This window comes from Artemia franciscana, chromosome 13, assembly GCF_032884065.1.
Source record: "Artemia franciscana chromosome 13, ASM3288406v1, whole genome shotgun sequence".
Classification (NCBI taxonomy): domain Eukaryota; kingdom Metazoa; phylum Arthropoda; class Branchiopoda; order Anostraca; family Artemiidae; genus Artemia; species Artemia franciscana.
In genome coordinates, this window is record NC_088875.1 from 20,212,996 (window position 1) to 20,232,729 (window position 19,734).

The window sequence follows — 19,734 nt, forward strand, 5'->3', positions numbered from 1 at the left end:
CCGTTGAGTAAAGAAGAATTAATTTTCTTGTTGATTTCTTCTATTGCCTTAGCGTGAAAAGATTATAGCAGATAGGTAGGGAATGAAAATAACTAGTGCGGAGTTTTGTCTAAGAATTAAATATAAAAAAGAACTTTTTTTCAACTGAAAGTATTGTGCAGTATTAAAACTTAAAACAAACGAAAATTATTATGTATATGAGGGGGGTTGCCCTCTCCTTCAAACCTCATTCTTCAAAGTTATTAAAAAAAAGTTAGTTATAGTTCTAATTAAACGGCCCTTGTGTTTCAGGAGTTTGTTTTTAGTTTGAAACTTGTAATTATAAGTTCATGGGCAAAATTGACCCCAATGCATAGGAAAAAAGCAATGAAAATATTGGCTCTTCCGAAAAAAGGGCCAAAATGCTTTTTTTCGCAATCAAGCCTCAAATAAATCAAGTTAGTTAAATGGATTTGCCGATTAAATGTCTATAACATGTTTAATTTCAATTAGCTCTGTGCATCTTTAGGGACAGATGCACCAACACGCGGCCTCTGCAACTCTAAGGCTCAATCAAACAGTTCGTGGTAACGAACTGTAGTAAGGAGCGACCAGGCTCAATAGTAACCGAAACTCTAAAAAATGGAAATTTGATACCAATAGTTACATCGAAAGAATAACATTTTAATGCTGATTTTAAATATATAAGTTTCATCAAGATAAGTCTTACCCATCAAAAGTTACGAGCCTGTTAAAATTTGCCTCATTTTAGAAAATAGGGGAAAACATCCCCTAAAAGTCATACGATCTTAACGAAAATCACACCATCAGATTCAGCGTATTAGAGAACCTTTTTGTAGAAGTTTCAAGCTCCTATGTACAAAAATGTGGAATTTCGTATTTTTTGCCAGAAGACAAATCACGGATGCATGTTTTTTTTTTTTTTTTATTTTTTTTTTCCAGGGGTGATCGTATCGACTCAGTGGTCCTAGAATGTCGCGAAAGGGCTCATTCTAACGGGAATTAAAAGTTATACTGCCCTTTTTTAAGTGACCAGAAAAATTGGAGGGCAACTAGGCCCCCTCCCACGCTCATTTTTCCCCCAAAGTCACCGGATCAAAATTCTGAGATAGCCATTTTATTCACCATAGTCAAAAAACCCCATAACTATGTCTTTAGGGACGACTTACTCCCCCACAGTCCCCGTGGGAGGGGCTGCAAGTTACGAACTTTGACCTGTGTTTACATATAGTAATGGTTACTGGGAAGTGTACAGACGTTTTCAGGGGGATTTTTTCGTTTGGGGGGATATTTGACTGGGGAGGGCTACCGAGGAGGATCTTTCCATGGAGGAACTTCTCATTGGGGAAGAGACTTTCAATGGAGGGGGCGCAGGATTTTCTAGCATTATTTAAAAAAAACAATGAAAAAATAAATATGAAAAGTTTGTTTTACTGAAAGTGAGAAGCAGCATTAAAACTTAAAACGAACAGAAATTATTACGCATATGAGGGGTTTACCTCCTCGTAATACCTCGCTCTTTACGCTAAAGTATTTTTAGTAATTTCAACTATCTATTGTACGGCCTTTGTGATTCAGGGGTCATTCTTAAGGAATTGGGACAAAATTTAAGCTTTAATGTAAAGAGCGAGGTATCGACGAGGGGTGAGCCCCCTCATATACGCAATAAAAACATACGAATATAGAAGTTCGCTACGTAATTTAATTCGTAAGTTACGTATATATTTACTTACGAAAACGTTCATAAAAAATTATAAGTTATAGTTGCCTTTATAAGTAATTAAAAAATTGGAGGGCAACTAGGCCTCCTCCCTCGCTCCTTTTTCTCAAAATCTTCCGATTAAAACTATGAAAAAGCCATTTAGCCCCAAAAAATTAATATGCAAATTCCGTTTTAATTATTTATGTGCGGAGAGCCAAGATCAAACCATGCATTAATCCAAAAACGTCCAGAAATTAAACAAAAAAAACATTTTTTTTTAAATGAAAGTAAGAGCGACATTAAAACTTTAAACGAACAGAAATTACTCCGTATTTGAAAGGGGCTTTTCCTCCTCAACGCCCCGCTCTTTACGCTAAAGTTTTTTACTGTTTTAAAATATAGAGTTAAGAAAAAGAGTCAAACTTTAGCGTAAAGAGTGGGGCGTTGAGAAGGAAAAGCCCCTTTTAAATGCGGAGTAATTTCTGTTCGTTTTGAGTTTTAATGTCGCTCCTTACTTTCATTAAAAAACTTGTTTTTGTTTTGTTTATATGCTTACGAGTTGCTACCTCTGCTAGTTGAAAGCTCAATATGTAGTTTTCGATAACTTAAAATCGATTTGCAACTTTGGAATTGCAACTCGATGGCTTTTTGGTACCTTTTGGGACCTGGCACCAAACTGTTGTTTCGCACGACAAAATGGTAGAAATCGTGATTTTGCAGTGGTACAATCTTTTTTGTCACTTAAAAGGGACACTACAACTCTTGTGTCTTTTTCCAATTAACTAGAAGCAATGGATCAAAACGATCACAGTGAAAAAAAAACAACAAATAAACAAATATCTTTGATCTTTCTTTTGAACAAATACAATTTTTTTTAGTGTATATGAGAGAGAAAACTCTGTAAAATGGTTTTCCGATATTTCAAATTTGATGGCGTAATTTTCACCAAAACCACTCGTACTTTTGGGATTCTTTTGCCCCCTTTCTTAAAATGGAGTCTGTTTCCTCAGGCTTGTAACTTTTTGTAGGAAACTTTCTGCTTAAGGAATTTCAAATATACAGTACCACCATAAAATTTTAATTCTTTTGATTTATATACGGTAAATTACTATCAAAATTCCATTTTTAGAATTTTGGCTACTATTAGTCCAAGTTGCTGCTTACTTACAATCTGTTACCACTAGATGTATGACTCAGCTGTGAACAAATACATTCTAATAAACATCATATAGGGGTGCCAATTAGAGGGGGATGATACCCGCTCAAGATTTTTTTAAATATATTCCTTTAATATTTCATTGCAAAATTAAAAACAGCCAATAAAACAAACAATAATACTGAATATTAGAAACTACATTTTTAAATTTATATTCATAAAGAATTAAAAAAACATACCCTGAACTTTAAACACTTTTTTTCTAATATTCATTAAAAGAAAGAAAAAACTCTTCTACGTTACCATCAATTAGCGCCACTGCACTCAGGGCTACCAATAACATTTCATATTATTTTGTCAATCTTATTCATTTGTTCATTCAGATTTCTTATACATTCTTTCTTTTATATTATGGAAAACTATTTGAATGTGGACATATTCATTCAATTCGGTAAACAGATCAGAAAGCCATTGTGTAAACAAATTCTTTTTTTAAAGGTACAGTACTAACTTGGAATTAAGATCTGTATTCACTGATTGAAGCTCTTTATCAAGGGGTCAAATTATTGGTGTTGTTCTCAGTTTCGAATTTCAGTTTTAAGTGGAATTGATGGCCATTAATAACACCGGGCATCTTTGGATTTTTTGTCTGCAGGAGATTATGTTCCATCTTTTAGTTTACTCTGGGAGGTTGGGAAACCTATTCTTTGGCAGTTCTAGTCGCTATTTTGTTGTATTAGACTCACTACGATTAAAGGAATATTTGTTCTTTTTTTCCTGTTCGTTACACCAATTTAGTTCGCATTTGCTACATTATTAAAAATGAAACATTTAAAAATTTATGAGAAATTATAATTGAAAAGTAGTGACCGCTCTTTGGACCCAAGCACGGCCATAGGGGGTATACTACTGGATCTACTAGCCCTTTAAGACGTTATTACGCTTACCTGGGTGTTAAGCAATGATATAGTTCACTTGTATGGTGAAGTACAGTGGATGGTTATGGAATAGAGAATGTTTACCTGTGTTGAGAATAACAAAATCTTGCGTGACTTGTTCGATTTATTGAAAATGACGTAATTTCAAATGAATTGTTAAAGTTCAAGGACCAGTGGGGAGCCCACGTTTGATACTGTAACGGCACATACGTGGGTGTTTCGTAATGGCGGCACACATGTGAGCGTTAAACAATAACGGCACAAACGTGGGATGTTACGTAACGGTGGCGCACGTGTGAGTGTTATGTAATTACGGTGCACATATGGGATGTTACGTAATACTTTAAGAGATTTTTTCTTAAAGATTTAATTTTTCCTTCAAGGCGTTTCTCTTTTCATCAAGGCATTTTTTTCAATACCTTTTTTATTTTCCTCGAGATTTCATTTTCTTTAAGTTTTTTTGTTTTAAGATTTGTTTTTTTCAAGGCATTTTCTTCAAGATTTAATCCTCGGGGAAACTTTGTATTCCAGAGATTTTTATCCACTTTAGAAATTGAATGTAAGATCAGAGATTTCCCCAATGAAACTGTGCCTTGGACGGTTGGACGATCCAGGAAATAGATTCTTCGTCACAAGCTATTGATTACATGTTAACAATCCTTTCCACTATAGAGCGCGCAATTATCCAACGTTGTTATTGACTATTGCTCTATTAGACGCGCCTGGTTGCTACATTGTATTAATATTCTAGCGTGACCAAGACAATGCTTTGTTTTTATTTTCATATGACTTTGTAAGACACAGACTTTTATTGTACATATAAGTTTTATTAATAGGGAAGCTCAACAAACATTATTAATATACTTTATTCTTAGGGTACTGAAATTTATATTATACATCTAGGAAAGGCTATTTTCAACTGAAATTTGTTCAGTCGAGGAATTTTAACATAAATGTTGAGAAATTCACCAGAGGTGAATCCCCAACATCTAAAATATAATACTGCACGAAAGCTATTACTTTTAATTAATTAATCTAGATCCATTGAAAGTATTCTTATTTGAGGTAAGTTTCTTATTGGAGGTAAATTGAATGGGGTACAAGACATTTGATTTAATTCCAAAATTTTTTCATTTTTCGGTATTATTTTTTGGCACTTCCCACCTAGTGACACTCAATGGCTGCCAAGCGGAACCCTCTGGCAAACCTTATTAAGCATACAGCACCTTTAACACCCCCACCTTAACTTTAAGCTACGTTATGAAAGTTATTTGTTTACGATAGCTTATTGACTATTAGACTTCTGTCGCCCTCCCCTCGAAAAAATTCCTGTAACACCTTCCACTTAAACTTTAATGTGTTTTATGGAAGTTATCTATTTACGATAACATATTCAGTGTTAGAATTCAATCCCCTCCCCCGGAAAAAATCTTTCAACCCCTCCCAAAAAACTTCAAGCTGGTTTATGGAAGTTATTTATTTACAGTGGTTTATTGAGTATAAGATTTGAGTTTCCTTCTCATGAAAAATTGAGCGGCATTTACTTTCATTTTGTGCTATAAAATATCAAGTTTTGCCTAAAAAGGATCAACATCATCGAGAAATGGATTTTTCATAGTCTAAGGCTTTGAAACGGGCGGTTTCAAGCCACCCACACTAAACGTGTTGGTCCAAGGCAACTTCTAGCATGTGACACCCCATGGCTGGTACAACACCCTCTGGCGTGCATTATCACACATAAGACATTTTTTTGAAATTTTCCGGCAGAAATATCCGTATACACTAGAATCGTTCGTTTCAACTTACGGAAAATTTCCAATAGCATTTCTTCTAAGGAGTCGCGGTAGTTGAAGCCAGCGTGAAACAATGTACCCACCTGATGGCACCCTCTGGTGCACACTATCATACCTAATATACTTTCGACCTTTTTCCCACAAAAACAACTTCATAAACTAAAATTGACTATTGTTTTTGTTTGAACAATTGGAATATACCATTTCATTGTTCGAATGTGCTAATCTTCCCGATTTGTGAGACTCAGTGGCTGGCACAAGGCACGCTTTGGCATGTATTATCGTAAATAAAACATTTTCAGGCATTTTCCTGTAAAAATATCTCTGTAAACTAGAAATTTTCGTTTAAACTTAAAAGTGCCGTAGGCATGATGTTTACTCGCGGGTACCATGTGTCAACCTTTGAGTATTATCTATCCTGAATCATAATATCATCAATTGCTTCTTGGTTCAGCTGTCAAAGGCAAAGTTCCATTGGGGAACTCCCTGGTCTTACATTCGATTCCTAAACAGGACTTTGGAATATAAATGTTTCCTGAGAAAAAAAAATCTAGAAGAAAATGTCTTGGAGAAAAAAATCTTAAAAAGATTTTTGAAGAAAATGAAATTTCGAATACGAAACGCCTTGAAGAAAAAACACCATGTCTTAAAGTATTACGTAGCATCCCAAGTTTGCAACGTCATTACGTAACACTCATGTGTGTGCCACCATTATGTGACACCCACTTGAGTGTCGTCCTCAGTTACAAACGGCGGGTTCTCCACAGGTCTTTGAACTCTAACATATCACGCAAGATTACGTCGTTCTCAATAAGTCGAACAAGTCACGTAAGATTACGTCATTCTCAACATAGGTAAACCTTCCCTATTGCATAACAATCAGGTGCACTATACCATTACGTAACAAACAGGCGTACTATAGGTGTACTAGAACATAACAATTAGGTTTGCTATAGCATACAAGTGCACTATAGTACTGCGAAAGACCCAGATGCGTGTAACAGCGTCTCGAGGGGCTAGTAGCTCCAATAGTATACGCCCTATGTTTGCACTCAGATCCAAAGGGTGATCACTACTTTCAAATCATTTTTAGGAATTCGTCATCTGGGATTTCTGTAGGAGTTAAATTTATAAAAAATCCGAAGAAATTAAACAGCTACAGTAAAACTTAAAACGAACAGAAACTATTTCGTAGGGTCTGCCCTCTCTTCAAGCCCCTACTCCTTACACTAAAGTTTTATATTTCTTTAAAAATTATCCTTATTCATATTCCATGTCACATATATTTGAACAGTCGCTCTTGAAGAATTGGGACAAAAGGTCAAAAAGTTTTGACTTAATAAAAATTTCAAATTTAACTTTTGCTATGTAATATTTTGAGAAAAAGAGCTAATTTAGTGTATTTGCTTTTCAAAACAGAGTATAATTATTACAGTTAAACTATAGTCTCCCCAACATGAGGGAGATTTCGCCCCATCAGGCCTCGTACTGTACAGAACTGTAAGGTAAGAAACTTCAAGTAAGAAGCGAGTAGGCTCAATAGCAACCAAAACTCGAAAAAAATGAATTACAAAAAAAGAGATACATAAAAGGAATTCTTTTTTTTATTCCAAATATATAAAGTTCATCAAATTTTGTATTGCCCATCAAAATATACAATACTGAGAGAATTTGCCCAATTTTCGAAGAAGGGGAGAAACATCCTGAAAAATTTAAGTGATTTTGAAGAAAATCACAGCATAAGACTCCACATATCAGAAAACCATACTGTAGAGGCTTCAAATTCCTATAGCTAAAAGTGTAAAATTTTTCATTTTTTACCAAAAGAAAGAAAATATATGCTTTTTTTATTTGTTTTTTGTTGTGTTTTTTTCAAGGGTGATCGCATACAAACCACTCATCCCAGAAGACAAAGAGAGGGATCATTAGATCAGAAATCAGAAGTTATAGTGCCCCCTTTAAGTGAGAAAAAATATTGGAGAACAACTAGCCTGTGTAACTCCCACGGATGTAATTTCTTTTGGGAGGGAGATATTTTTCAGGGGGCACGGGGGAAATTTTCCATGGAGTGGAAACTTACTGGGGGAGAATTTCCAGGGAAAATTTTTCAGGAGGACTAAAAAAAAACAAGTTTGTTCAACTGAAAGTAAGGAGAAACATTTAAACTTAAAATAAACAGAAATGTTCCATATATGAGGGGGACAGTCCCTTCCTCAAACCTTGCTTTTTATGCTAAAGTTTGACTTTTTCACAATTCCTTATAAAAGACTGCTCAGATACAAGGGCCGTTGAATTTTAAAGATAAGTATTTTCAAAGAACTTTAAGATTTTAGCACAAAGAGCAAAGGTCAAGAAAGGGATAGCCTATCTCATATATGGAATATTTCGATGTTGTTGTTGTTGCTAAATTCCAATAGCCAAAATGTTCACATTTCAAATTTTAGACTAAGGAGGCTGGATAATGTGCCTCATTAAAACGTAATGCGATAATTTGACATGCGAACTGTCTCAGGTTTTTCCTTTTTAGGTGATCTGATGTGAATTCAAGTGCAGCTGTACAAAGCACAAAGAAACAAAAAATGACCAACATTAGCGAGAGATGATTCTCTGAATATTTTACCTAGTCTAAACATGAAAAGCAAATAGGAACTCCTGTATTATTCAGAACACACTCGAGAAGGGAAGTTAGGTTAATCCTAATGAAATATATCAAAAGATGAAGAAAATATAATACTTTAGTTTATATAATAATATAACTCGGGCTATATATTTGCACATGAAGGGGAGGTGGGAGTAAAATATCCCAACTTAACCTAGCCTAACCTTACTCCCACATCCCACTAATGCGTAAATAAATAGCCCAAATTTATCAAGTCCAATTCATTCTGTCACCCGTTATTTGTCTTTGTGGTTATGAAACTAGTTTTCATAGATTGTACATTCAAAAATTTTCTTCAGTGTGTTCTGAATAATACAGGAATACCAGCAAATATCTTAATCAAGAATTTCTCTTAAGAGAGGAACAATCTAATCAATGACAGGACTCTTATACTCTGGAACTGATTTCGTCCAACCTGCGTTTGATTAAGTACTTTACTTGAGCAATTTGACTTGACGTTATTAAATTGGAAAATCAAAGCGTATGATTACTGAGTTATATCTCTCTTCTTTTCTAAGATATCTTAAATAAAACTAATTGTGAAATATATTAGAAGACATTAAAACAAGCAAAATGCTCTAGCACAAGGCTCAATAACCGTAACATGTTTAGCAAACCACAATGAATGGTAAGTAAAGAGCAATCGTTTTCAACATTAACCAATATTATAGATTCAATTCAATGTTTGCACCTCGTGTATTTTCCATCATTCCATTTTTGAAGACTTTAAGTGAAAGTGACAGAAGGCGTATCTCCGTCCACTTTTTCATGTTTTGTAAATATTTTCTTAGAATCACTATTGTTCAGAAATAAGTATATTATCCAAAAATAAAAAATATTTGATACTACTCTCAGAACAGATCAACCATTCTATCGATCTCTTAGACAATCTAAAGAAAACAGGATCGATTTTCCCCTTAACTATCTTGTTTGATGGATAAATAATTTTGTCGCCATAGCTTTAATAAAACTGAGCTATTTACTGTGAGTTGTCATGCATTATGAGTGGTTTAATGAATTTTCAACACTATTTCATTTTTGACCATCAAAAAACAGTTGTGTGAACATTCTTAAATAGTCCATCGGTTTGAAACTCCCTAAAAGCTAGATGTGACCTACCAGTTTCAGATTTTGCTGCACAATGACGTATTCATCTTCATACAAAATGAACAGATGTTAGGCTATGGATAACCAATTTGTCTGCTGAAAGTGGTTTTGCCGAATCTGCTTTTCCAAAATTCCGAGAAAAATCAAGTTTGAAATTTTGACATTTGCAGGCTATCTTGAAATCGGCTGTAGCTAGAGTGCCAGTGTCTTACAGCAGTAACAATTAAACCATTCAAAAGAATTTTTTTAACAAGATAGTTTTTCCAAATCTGTTTAGCCGAATCTGTTCTTCCAAAATTAGGAGAATTCGAGTTTGAAAATTTTGATATTTGTATCTCAAAATCGACTGTATCTATAGCGGTGACGACTTACAGCAAGTTTCGACAAAACTGTTATTTTCGGCAAAACCACTCTCGGCAGATGATTCGTAAGCTCTGTTCGTCCGAATTTTAGTTATTTGAGGGTTCGTTTATTTATGTAAATTATTGCATAGTTATATATCAGCCATTAGGAGTGGAGGGGGGTCGACCCAATGGGCTTTTCTGGGAAGACAAGTTGACTATAGCTAGGCTATTTGTAATATGGGTAATCTTACCATGATTGCTCCCACCATGACCACCAATGCCAGAGTTCTACAGGTAATTAGCAATTCGGTAGACAATCGTTCCCAGACCAATTTTCTTTGTCATTTTGAAGAAATTAATCAAACAAATGGTACTTGCATATTGTACGCCACTCACTCAAGGTTACACTTTGTAAAATTTGTGAACAAACCAGTTTCTTCATTGGTTTCTCTCAGCTTAGCGTGAGATAAGACAAAGTCAAGTGACGGAATAGATAGAAAATATATAATTCGGGCTATATATGTGCACATTAGGGTGGGGGGGTAAAGTATTTGGACAGGTTTGAAGTTAGGAAACAATTTTTGCTTCATATTACACAGAATAATTGTGCCAAATTCATTTCGCATGCAGACCCGCTATACTCCCCCCCCCCCGTAATGTGCAAATATATAGCCCAAATTCGTTTCTAAAGTAACGAAGAAACCGGTTTGCTCTCAAGTTTTACACAGCGTAAACTTCAGTGAATGGCGTATAATCCACAAGTACAAAACAAATTAATAAGGCTTTCAGGACGTAGCTCAAGTAGTAATTTTCAAACTCACTGAAAAATTTATTGTTCTAGCTCAACTTTTTATAAACATCAAGGTAATCAGATCAGGAAAGCGATTGTTTACACTAAGCAACAACGTTAATATAATTTATTGTTCACTTACTGCTATTAATATATACACGAGAAATTAAAAAATTAAGTTTCAAAAAATAAAAGTTTTATTTAGAAGTAGAGAGCGAATTAAAAATTAAAATGACCAGGAAGAATTTATTTTTAGGCCGGGTTGTGTCGTATCTCGGATTTTTTCAGGGGGAGGGGGGTTACAAACAAACGCATCAAAAATTTGTTAATATTATTTTTTCTTGCGTTTCTAAGAGTCGGACAAATACTTAAGGGGGTTCAAACCCCCTACCCCCCACACCCGGATAGAGCCTTATTTATAGGTACACCTTTTTATAAAATTGAACTCAGCCATTCTTGAAGCTGTCCCATAGAAAAGTTGAGCTTCAGGTTTTGTGGAATCGTCCTATAATTTTCTTATAATTGCTATCAAAAATGCAAATTTTGCGTAGTGAGTGAGGAGCTGAGGGTAGCCCCAGATATGATATTGAAACAATGTAAAGTAAAAAAAACTAGTTTTCTTCAAATGAAAGTAAATATTCATTTAAAAATAAACATAGATTATCTTAAATATAGCTGTGATTATCACTTACTCAAAGCTCTGCTTTTTATACTAAAGTTTAACTAACACTTTCTTTAAAGAATTTTAGAATACAACAATTAAAGCCAACGGATAAAACTGAGAAATAAAAAAAATTTGTTTTTGTTTTACCGATTACCTGTCAAAATACTTCAAGGAAAATCCTTGTATAAAGCCAATTTAATACGAAGCAAATTTTTATAAATGAATATACAGATTGACATAAAAACAAAACGACGTACTGGTTGTTACTTTGTCTGATTATCTTGTCCATTGTAAATTATCGTCGCGGGTAAGAGTGATGGGAACTGACAAACGGTTTTCGATAACAATTCAAAGTATAATATAAAGTAAAATTAAGTAATTTTTATAGCAACATTAGCGTATTCAGCCGATAAAAATGGCCGTACAGTCGGTAAAATCCATCTCCTCCCACCAAACATTTTGGCTAATGACGCCTCTAAAGGCCCTCCTACAGCGTTAAACAATCCTCTACAAATCTTTACAAATCTTCACTGACTTTAACCTTTCTTCTTGAGGCATTATTTTCAATTATCTAAATAAAGAAAAAAAATCAAGAGAAAAATGATTCAACATTATTAACAATTTTTACTTGCCTGGAGTTGTTGAGGTTGTTGGAGGTAGACAATCGTCACCTTTTGCAATTTGAATGTCATCAATTGCCATGTCACTCATATATGAAGATCCTCTCAGTCCTTCAATAATCAGCTAAAATTAAAATATCCGCTTTTAATCATTTAGATTGTCCTGTAGACCAAGAAGAAATTAGTCGTTCAGCTAAAAGCCAGAACCGTGACTGCAAACAATGCTGCAGGGTGACCTTGAGCAGTGACGCCCCTCGTGAAAATTATGGCCTGTTAAACGAAGCAGCATTTGCACTGGATACCACTTGATGAATAATTCTTATGAGTTTCTTTTGTTTTGCTGGCAATTGTTTTTTTTTCTTAACGGTGTTTGTTTGGTCGGTAAGGAAAAACCTCGTCCTAGCTAAGTTATCTATTATGGTCTGCCTCCCCATGGTACTATAATATTTGCAGGTATGAACATATAACGAGTCGGAGCTAATAGGCTTGAGATTGCTCGTTTAGGATTTTGTCATCTATGGGGTTGTCAATTGAAGCTGGATTTTCAGCTGAAGCATTTCCTCAATTATTGCTTTCTGCGTTAGTACTGCTGTCAGCTTTGCTTTGGTTATTACTTGCTCATTTATTTATTCTAAGGTGCTAAGTATTTTAGTATTTTTTTTTCTCTTGCATTGTTAACCAGCTCAACGTTTTTTTTTTTTTTTTTTTTTTTTAATGAAACTAATGGTTTGGGAAGGATGCTTATGGCTTTTCTTTAATTCACTAATTGAAGGTGACCAGAAATTATCTTTTTTTGTTTTGATTGAGTTTTATCGTGGATTCTTTAACCATAGAGTCTTAATGCCAGATTTCGTTGCCTGATGGCTTTATCAGCATGCATTACGCTTTGACTTTCTGTGGATGCACTGGTTTGACAAGCGTTTGTTTTATAATCTTGGATATATGTTGACGAATTTTCTTAACATGTATCCAACAAACAAAGCCATGTTGTTCTGTTTTGACAACGTTCATTTTGAATTATATTTTAGTAGGGATGGATATGTCACGGTGCGTCAGTTTAGCATCTGACGCTAGGAGGCTATTTAAGTGTTTTAAAATATTGCTTATCCGAAAACATTCTATGAAGAGTATTTTGACCCAAATCAGACCAAAATTGTTGTTTTGCTTTAATGAAAAGCAAAATTCACAGTAAAATGGTTACTTCACAGTAAATTCACAGTAACTGTTCTTCTTGTGGAGGGAATAATTGAAGTCTCAATCAGTCCACATTTCCTCCTTTTGTAACTTATGATAATAGCTGTTTCAGACTAAGTGGTAGGAGAAATCTCAACCCTAGCCTCCCCTCATTTTGAGAAGTGTAGTTGGACTAAGCGTGAAAAATGGGATTTTGGGCAGCATCTTATATATTGTAATCAATTAAAAAAAAAACAATATTTCAATTGAAATTTAGGAGCACATTAAAAGCTAGAACGAACATAAATTATCCCGTAAATGAGAAGGGGCTCCCCCCTGCTGAACCTTCCTTTACTTGCACTAAAGTTTGACCTTTAGTCCCAAGTCTTTAAGAATGAAACCTGAAAACAAGGGCTGTTAAATTGGGAGGCAAAGTACTTTTAAAGCTCTAATGTCAGGGGAGGTCAGGAAGGGAGAACCCCCTCGCCTGCGGAATAATTTCTGTTTGCTATAAGTTTTAATGTCAATCCTTACTTTTATGTGGAAAACTGGCTTTTCTTTTCTAATCGTTTTTCAAATTATGTTCAGTCCTATCCAAAACATGGTGGGGATGCCGCTCCCTTAGAACCCCCACTGCTTGCTTTTATATTGTACGTATCAATAGGTGTATATTAATTGGTTGCGACTTAGATTAGTACCATAAAACAAATTTCTGAGGATTAAAACGTTTTCTTTGTTTCTTAATTTTTTTTATGTAGTAATAAGTGACTAAAACCAACGAACGTATTTGAATAAAACGAATGGTGGAAGAGTGGGTAGGATGAATTTGAAGGTTATTCAATTTGGGAATGAAAAACCATAGTTGCTAAAGTGCTCCCTCTTTTATCGTAAATGGAGCAAATTCTTCCAGGCTCGTAAGTTTTGCTAAGTAACTTTACACTTAACTCCTTTATATCTTTGGAATTACCATAGAAAGTTGATTATTTTAGTATATTTGTTGGTATCAAAATTGTTATTAAAGTTCTGGTAACTTAAAGTTCTTAAAATTCGTAAGTACGAGTCACTCCTTACTCACAGTGCGGCACTACATAGCTGTCTAAGATAAACAAATGGATGTAAAACTCAGTATATAAATTTAAATTTTCACAAAAGAAAGTTCCTGGTAACACATACATCCCTTCTCCAAGTAAATTCCCTAACAATACCCAAAGTACCTCTCCAACATCCCAAATTGCCGAACATGCCGAAAAAAATGGTTGTCTCAAAATTTTGACAAGATGCGTTTGGGAAAAGAATGGGCTTGAAAGAAGGGCTGCTTGCCCTTCAGTCTCTTTTTACTCTTAAAAAGGTCACCACACACTCGCACTGTAGTTGGAGTGCAAGGGAGAGCACTTACCTCTTGATATGTCTAGTAAAAACATTTTAAACAACCAAAAACGAAGTAAAGACATTTTAAATGTATTTTGTTTTCAGTAAAATGCAAATTTTGTTCCGGTCTTGAGAAGGCTTGGGGGTTGTTGGCCCTACTCATGTTAAATTTTTCTTGTTTTGAGTTTGACTCGGTTATTTATTGTAAGATTTAAATAATCAAAACACGTTTAAAGTGTTTTAACTTTTTTAACTTTAATATATTAAAACTTTAATTAAAATATATCAGTACATGTATACTAAACAAACAATCCACTGCCATTTTTTTTCAGTAAAGTGCAAATTATGTTCTGGACTTGAGAAGGTATGGGGGTTGTCAAAGACATAATTTCCCAACCTTTCAACTACACTGAACAAAAAAGTTATCTCAGAATTTTGATTAGATATGCTTAGAGAATTGATGGGCGAGGAATGGGCTTGTTGCCCTTCAATCACTTTTGACTAATAAAAAGGGCTCTAGTCGTTTCAGTTTCCAATTGATTCGAAGTTTATACGACAGGAAATAGCCATCTCAAAATTTCTATCCCATACATTACAGGAATATATTAGGTTTGGAGGGGTGAGGGTAATCCAGCCTCCGATCACTCTGAATCTTAAAAAGGGCACTAAAACTTCTGATTGCTAATCCAACAAGACCCCTCAGAAGTTTATACTATCACCCTTTCTAACCTTATTTACCCCCAGGGCATAACTTACCTTGCCCTGAGGGTTGTGTGTGTAGGGGGGGGATCATCGTCAAAGACATAATTTTTCTTCCTTTAAATCACGTTGAACAAAATAGCTATCTAAAATTTTTATCGGATGTGTTTGGAGAAATGATGGGCGTGGAAGGGGAGTTAGTTGTCCTCCAATCACTGTTAACGATTAAAAAGGGCACTTGGCATTTCTATTTCCGATTGAATGAGCTGTTTTCGAAGTTTCTACGACAACAAATGACAATCTCAAAATTAAAATCAGATACATTTAGGGAAAATATGAGGTTTAGGGGGGGGATTCACACTTCGGTCACTATGAATCTTAAAAAGGACGCTAAAACTTCTGATTACAAATCCAATGAGCACCCTCCGAATTTTATACGATCACTTTTCTATACATACCTTATATTCCCCCAGGGCACAACGTACAACACTTGTCCTGGGGGCTGTGGGGGGTTGCCATCCTAAAAGACATAATTTCCAGACCTTTAATTACGCTGAACAAAATGGCTATCTTAAAAAAAATTCTGGATGTGTTTGGGGAAATGGTGGCTTGGGAGGGGGGTTAATTCCCCTCCAATCACTTTTGACTGTTAAAACAAGTACTAATCTTTCAATTTCCGATCGAATGAGCTGTTTTTGATGTTTTTTTCGAAAACAAATGGCTATCTCAAATTTTTTCAGATACATTTCTGGAAAATAGGAAGTATGGGGGAGTATCCATGCCCTGATCACTTTGAATCTTAAAGAGGGCACTAGAACTTCTGAAAACCAATCAACTGAACATCCTTTGAAGTTTATAGAATCACCCTTTTTATGTATATCTTTTATACCCCCAGGGCATGACTTACGACCCTTACCCTGAAGGCTCTAGGGGTTTGTCATACTCAAATACATAATTTCCGGACCTTTCAATTACGTTGAACAAAATGGCTATCTAAAAATTGGGATTGGATGGGTATCGGGGAAACGGTGGGGGTGAGAGGGGGGTTAGGTGCCTTACAATCACTTTCGACTGTTAAAAAGGGCACTAGCCCTTTCAATCTCCAATCAAATGAGCTCTTTTTGAGGTTTTTAAGACAAAAAATGGCCATCTGAAAATTTGTATTAGATGCATCTTTTAACATTTGAGTTGTGGGGGGGGAGTATTCACCCTCCGGTTGCTCTGAATCTTAAAAAGAGCACTAGAACTTTTGATTACCAATTCAATGATTGCCCTACAAGTTTATAGGATCAACCTTTCTATATTTACCTTATATGCCCGCAGGGCTCTAACATACAACCCTTGCCCTAAGGGCTGTAGGGAGGTCGTCATCCTCAAAGACATAATTTCCAGCCCTTCCAAATACGTTGAACAAGATATCTATGTAAAGATATCTATCTAAGTTCCTACAACAACAAATGGACATCTCAGAATTTCTATCAGATGCATTTCAGGAAAATACGAGATGTGTGGGGAGGGGGGTTATCCACCTCTGATCACTTCGAAACTTAAAAAGGGAACTAGAACATCTGATTCCCAATCCAATGAGCCTATTCTGAAGTTTCTACGACCATCCTTTCTATAAAAATGTTCTATGACCTCAGGGAATAAATTACAACCCTTGACCTGAGGACCGTGGGGAGTTTTCATCCTCAACGACATAATTTCCGGACCTTCTAACTACGGTGAATAAAGTGACTATTTCAAAATTGTTATTAGTAGTGTTTGGGGAAATGGTGTGCGTAAGAGGGGGGGGGGTAGTTGCCCTCTAATAACTTTCAACTATTGAAAGGGACACTAGCCACTTCAATTTCTAATCTATTAAACCCTTTTAGAAGCGTCTACGACCACAAATGACCATTCAAAATTTGTGTCGAATACACTTAGGGAATTACGAGGTGTGGGGGGGGGGGGGGGGTTATCCACTCTCTGATTATTCTGAATCTCAAAGAGGACACTCAAAAAATTACCAATCCAATGAGCCCCTTACGAAGTTTATACGATCATCCTTTCTATAAAAACCTTAAATACCCAAAGGGCATAACTTACAACCCTTTCCCCGAAGACTGCGGGGGTGTTGTCATCATCAAAGACATAATTGGCGTACCTTTTAACTGTTTAAAACAAAATTACTATCTCAAAATTTTGACTGAATGTGTTTAGGAAAATGGTGGACGTGGGAGTGCGGTTAGTTATCCTCCAATCACTTTCGACCACTAAAAAGAGCACTAGTCCTTTCAATTTCCAAGCAAATGAGTATTTTTTTAAGTTTTTACGACAACTCTTTCTATACGAAGTGCCCTGGTCTAAAAAAGGAATAAATAAATAAATAATACATTATGCCTACACCGCTCCTTACTTAGGCAGCGCTATTCTGCTGCCTATGATAATACATTGTGTATTGGGGATTACCCTTTTTATATAAACCTTATTCAGCCCCCTTACTTAGCCCCCGTCTTTATGTTCAAGTTCAGCTTTTGAATAATAACGCTTCGGGAATGACAATGCTTCTCCTAAATATTTTGCCCTTTAGAATATTAATTTTTATAACTTCAAAAATTTTTCAAAGGGGATTTTAGGACACATCTTCTTCTTAGTGGATGCCGTCAACCCTATCTCTGCAGTTAAGCAAAAAAATGTAATGAATACAACGCCACTGTAGCCCTGCCATTGCCCCAAACTAAGTTTTAAAAATAAATTAAATTTTTTCCATGCTGGGAAAAATAAAATGCACTTAAGTTGTGTATCCTTTTGAGTATATTTATGACTTTCTCCTGCCCTAAAGAAAAGTTATGCGGTATTTCAACATATTATACCTAAGGCACAGAAAAACAAACAAAATTTCCTGCAAAGTAAATTTCATGCGTCTAAAGTAAATTCAAGGGCTATGCTATTCGTGACTTCCTACATGCTTTCAAAAGTAGGAATTTAACAAGACACTGTACAACAAAAAGGGATAAAATATTAGACATCGCCATGTTTTCCATCATACTCAACACAATAGCGTTGGCTTAGCAAAGAGCCTCGAGTCTTTGAGGCACTGGTTTTCCCCCAGTCTGATTATATGATATTTAACGGTGTGATATTTATTTGCTTAAAAATAATTATTGTCAAAAAATACACTGAAATTCATTTCATAACCGAGTCAAATATCTAGTGGTCTATTTAAGTTGCAAACACAATCAGAGGATACTATGACACCCAACGCCCAAATTGAACCCAAGTGCCCTCACAATGTCACTGGTATAGTATAAAATTTTTAAGACGGCCATCATAACGATCAACAGTTTCCTCCACAAAATATGCTTCCAAATTCGTGATGATGGTTGCAATCCTTGGGGTAGAGGTCCCAAAAGCGTAAGCCCATTTCAAAACAATGGCTTCCCAGGTACATTTGGTAGAGACATGAGTATGTTGTTCCTTGTTGAATATAAAATCGTCTAATGGTTTTGTCCACATAATTTGACCGACTCTGTGGCTATAATCTCCTCAATCCCTTTCTCCACCGATTCTCAAACCCTTTAAATATAAAACAATTTTATCTCTTCCAAGTCGGAATTAATCAGGGCTCATGTAATGCAGTGGTTCAAACTTCCTTTAATAGCAATTCTTTCTAGAAATTAGATAGATTTTGGTATTACCCCACCCATTTTTACACACGAAAAACAAAATGAGGGGTTTACCAAACATATTTTCTAAACCAAAGGGTTAATATTTCTACCATATTAATGGGACGATAAAGCTTGCATCTACTTTGCAAGTTTTAGAATTCCTGGCTGTAATAACAGTTAGCTTAAGTTTAGCTACATCATTCGTGAGATTTTGTTGATTTCGAGTTTTATTTCTATATTTGCTCTCTGGAAATGAAATAAAAAGAAATTTACATTTGCTGTCTTTTTGCCTACGAGGAAAAATACATAATTTTTGTATTGCTCAATGTCCACTGTTCAGTCTTTTTTAAACTCAAGAGGATCATTTTCTTTATATATATATTTTTTTTGCCATTTGCCTTAAACGTATCGACTTCTTGTCTCTGATAATTAAAAATATAAGAGAGAAACTTATTCTGACAGGTACAGGAAGGAAATGGAGAAATAAAATAGTAGTGTTAGGCAGATGAGAAAGAAAATTTCTTAGTAGAGTTTTTCTGAAAAGTTTAGCTAAAGGCTGATTACTGAGCCGAACAGATGACTTATCCAGCTCTATCTGTATTTATTCTTTCTTTTAGGAGGAATGATACACAGATAGATGACAACTCCTTTTTTTCAATGCGATAAATTAACCTCGTATGAAAGGAATCCTTTCGATTTCTTTACACTTTCTTTTTGCACTCGTATACTGAATCCAAATAAAAAAGGAACGAATCTATCAGCCCATGCTATCTAAGCAATCAATTCTAGAAACATATCATTCTGAAAATTTTATGTGCTTCAGATTTTAAAAAAAAGTTAATGTTAAGAATGATTCCGACACACTTTCGGCTGTTTTACAGTTTTCTTCAAGCTGCTTTATTTTTTACTATTTTAATGCTTGGATTTCAAAGAAGAAAATAATATAAAATATTCATGGTAAAACACTAGACATGACGAAATGTTTCCTTGGTGACTAAATTCAGCAAACTTATCACAGTCAGAGCAAAGTATCTTCAGGTTTTGTTTTTTTTTATTTATTTATTTACGGTG

The 19,734-nt window shown here is 35.1% G+C and overlaps 1 protein-coding gene across 2 annotated transcripts in view; it reads right to left on the minus strand.

Moving 5' to 3' along the window:
• The window catches only part of LOC136034630 (MAM and LDL-receptor class A domain-containing protein 1-like), a 114,529-nt gene that overhangs the window by 20,639 nt on the left and 74,156 nt on the right, over nt 1-19,734 (minus strand). For both annotated transcript variants that reach the window (XM_065715931.1, XM_065715930.1), the window contains exon 7: nt 11,786-11,897. In XM_065715931.1, coding sequence (XP_065572003.1) covers nt 11,786-11,897 — 112 coding nt within the window. The remainder of the gene's footprint in view (nt 1-11,785; nt 11,898-19,734) is intronic.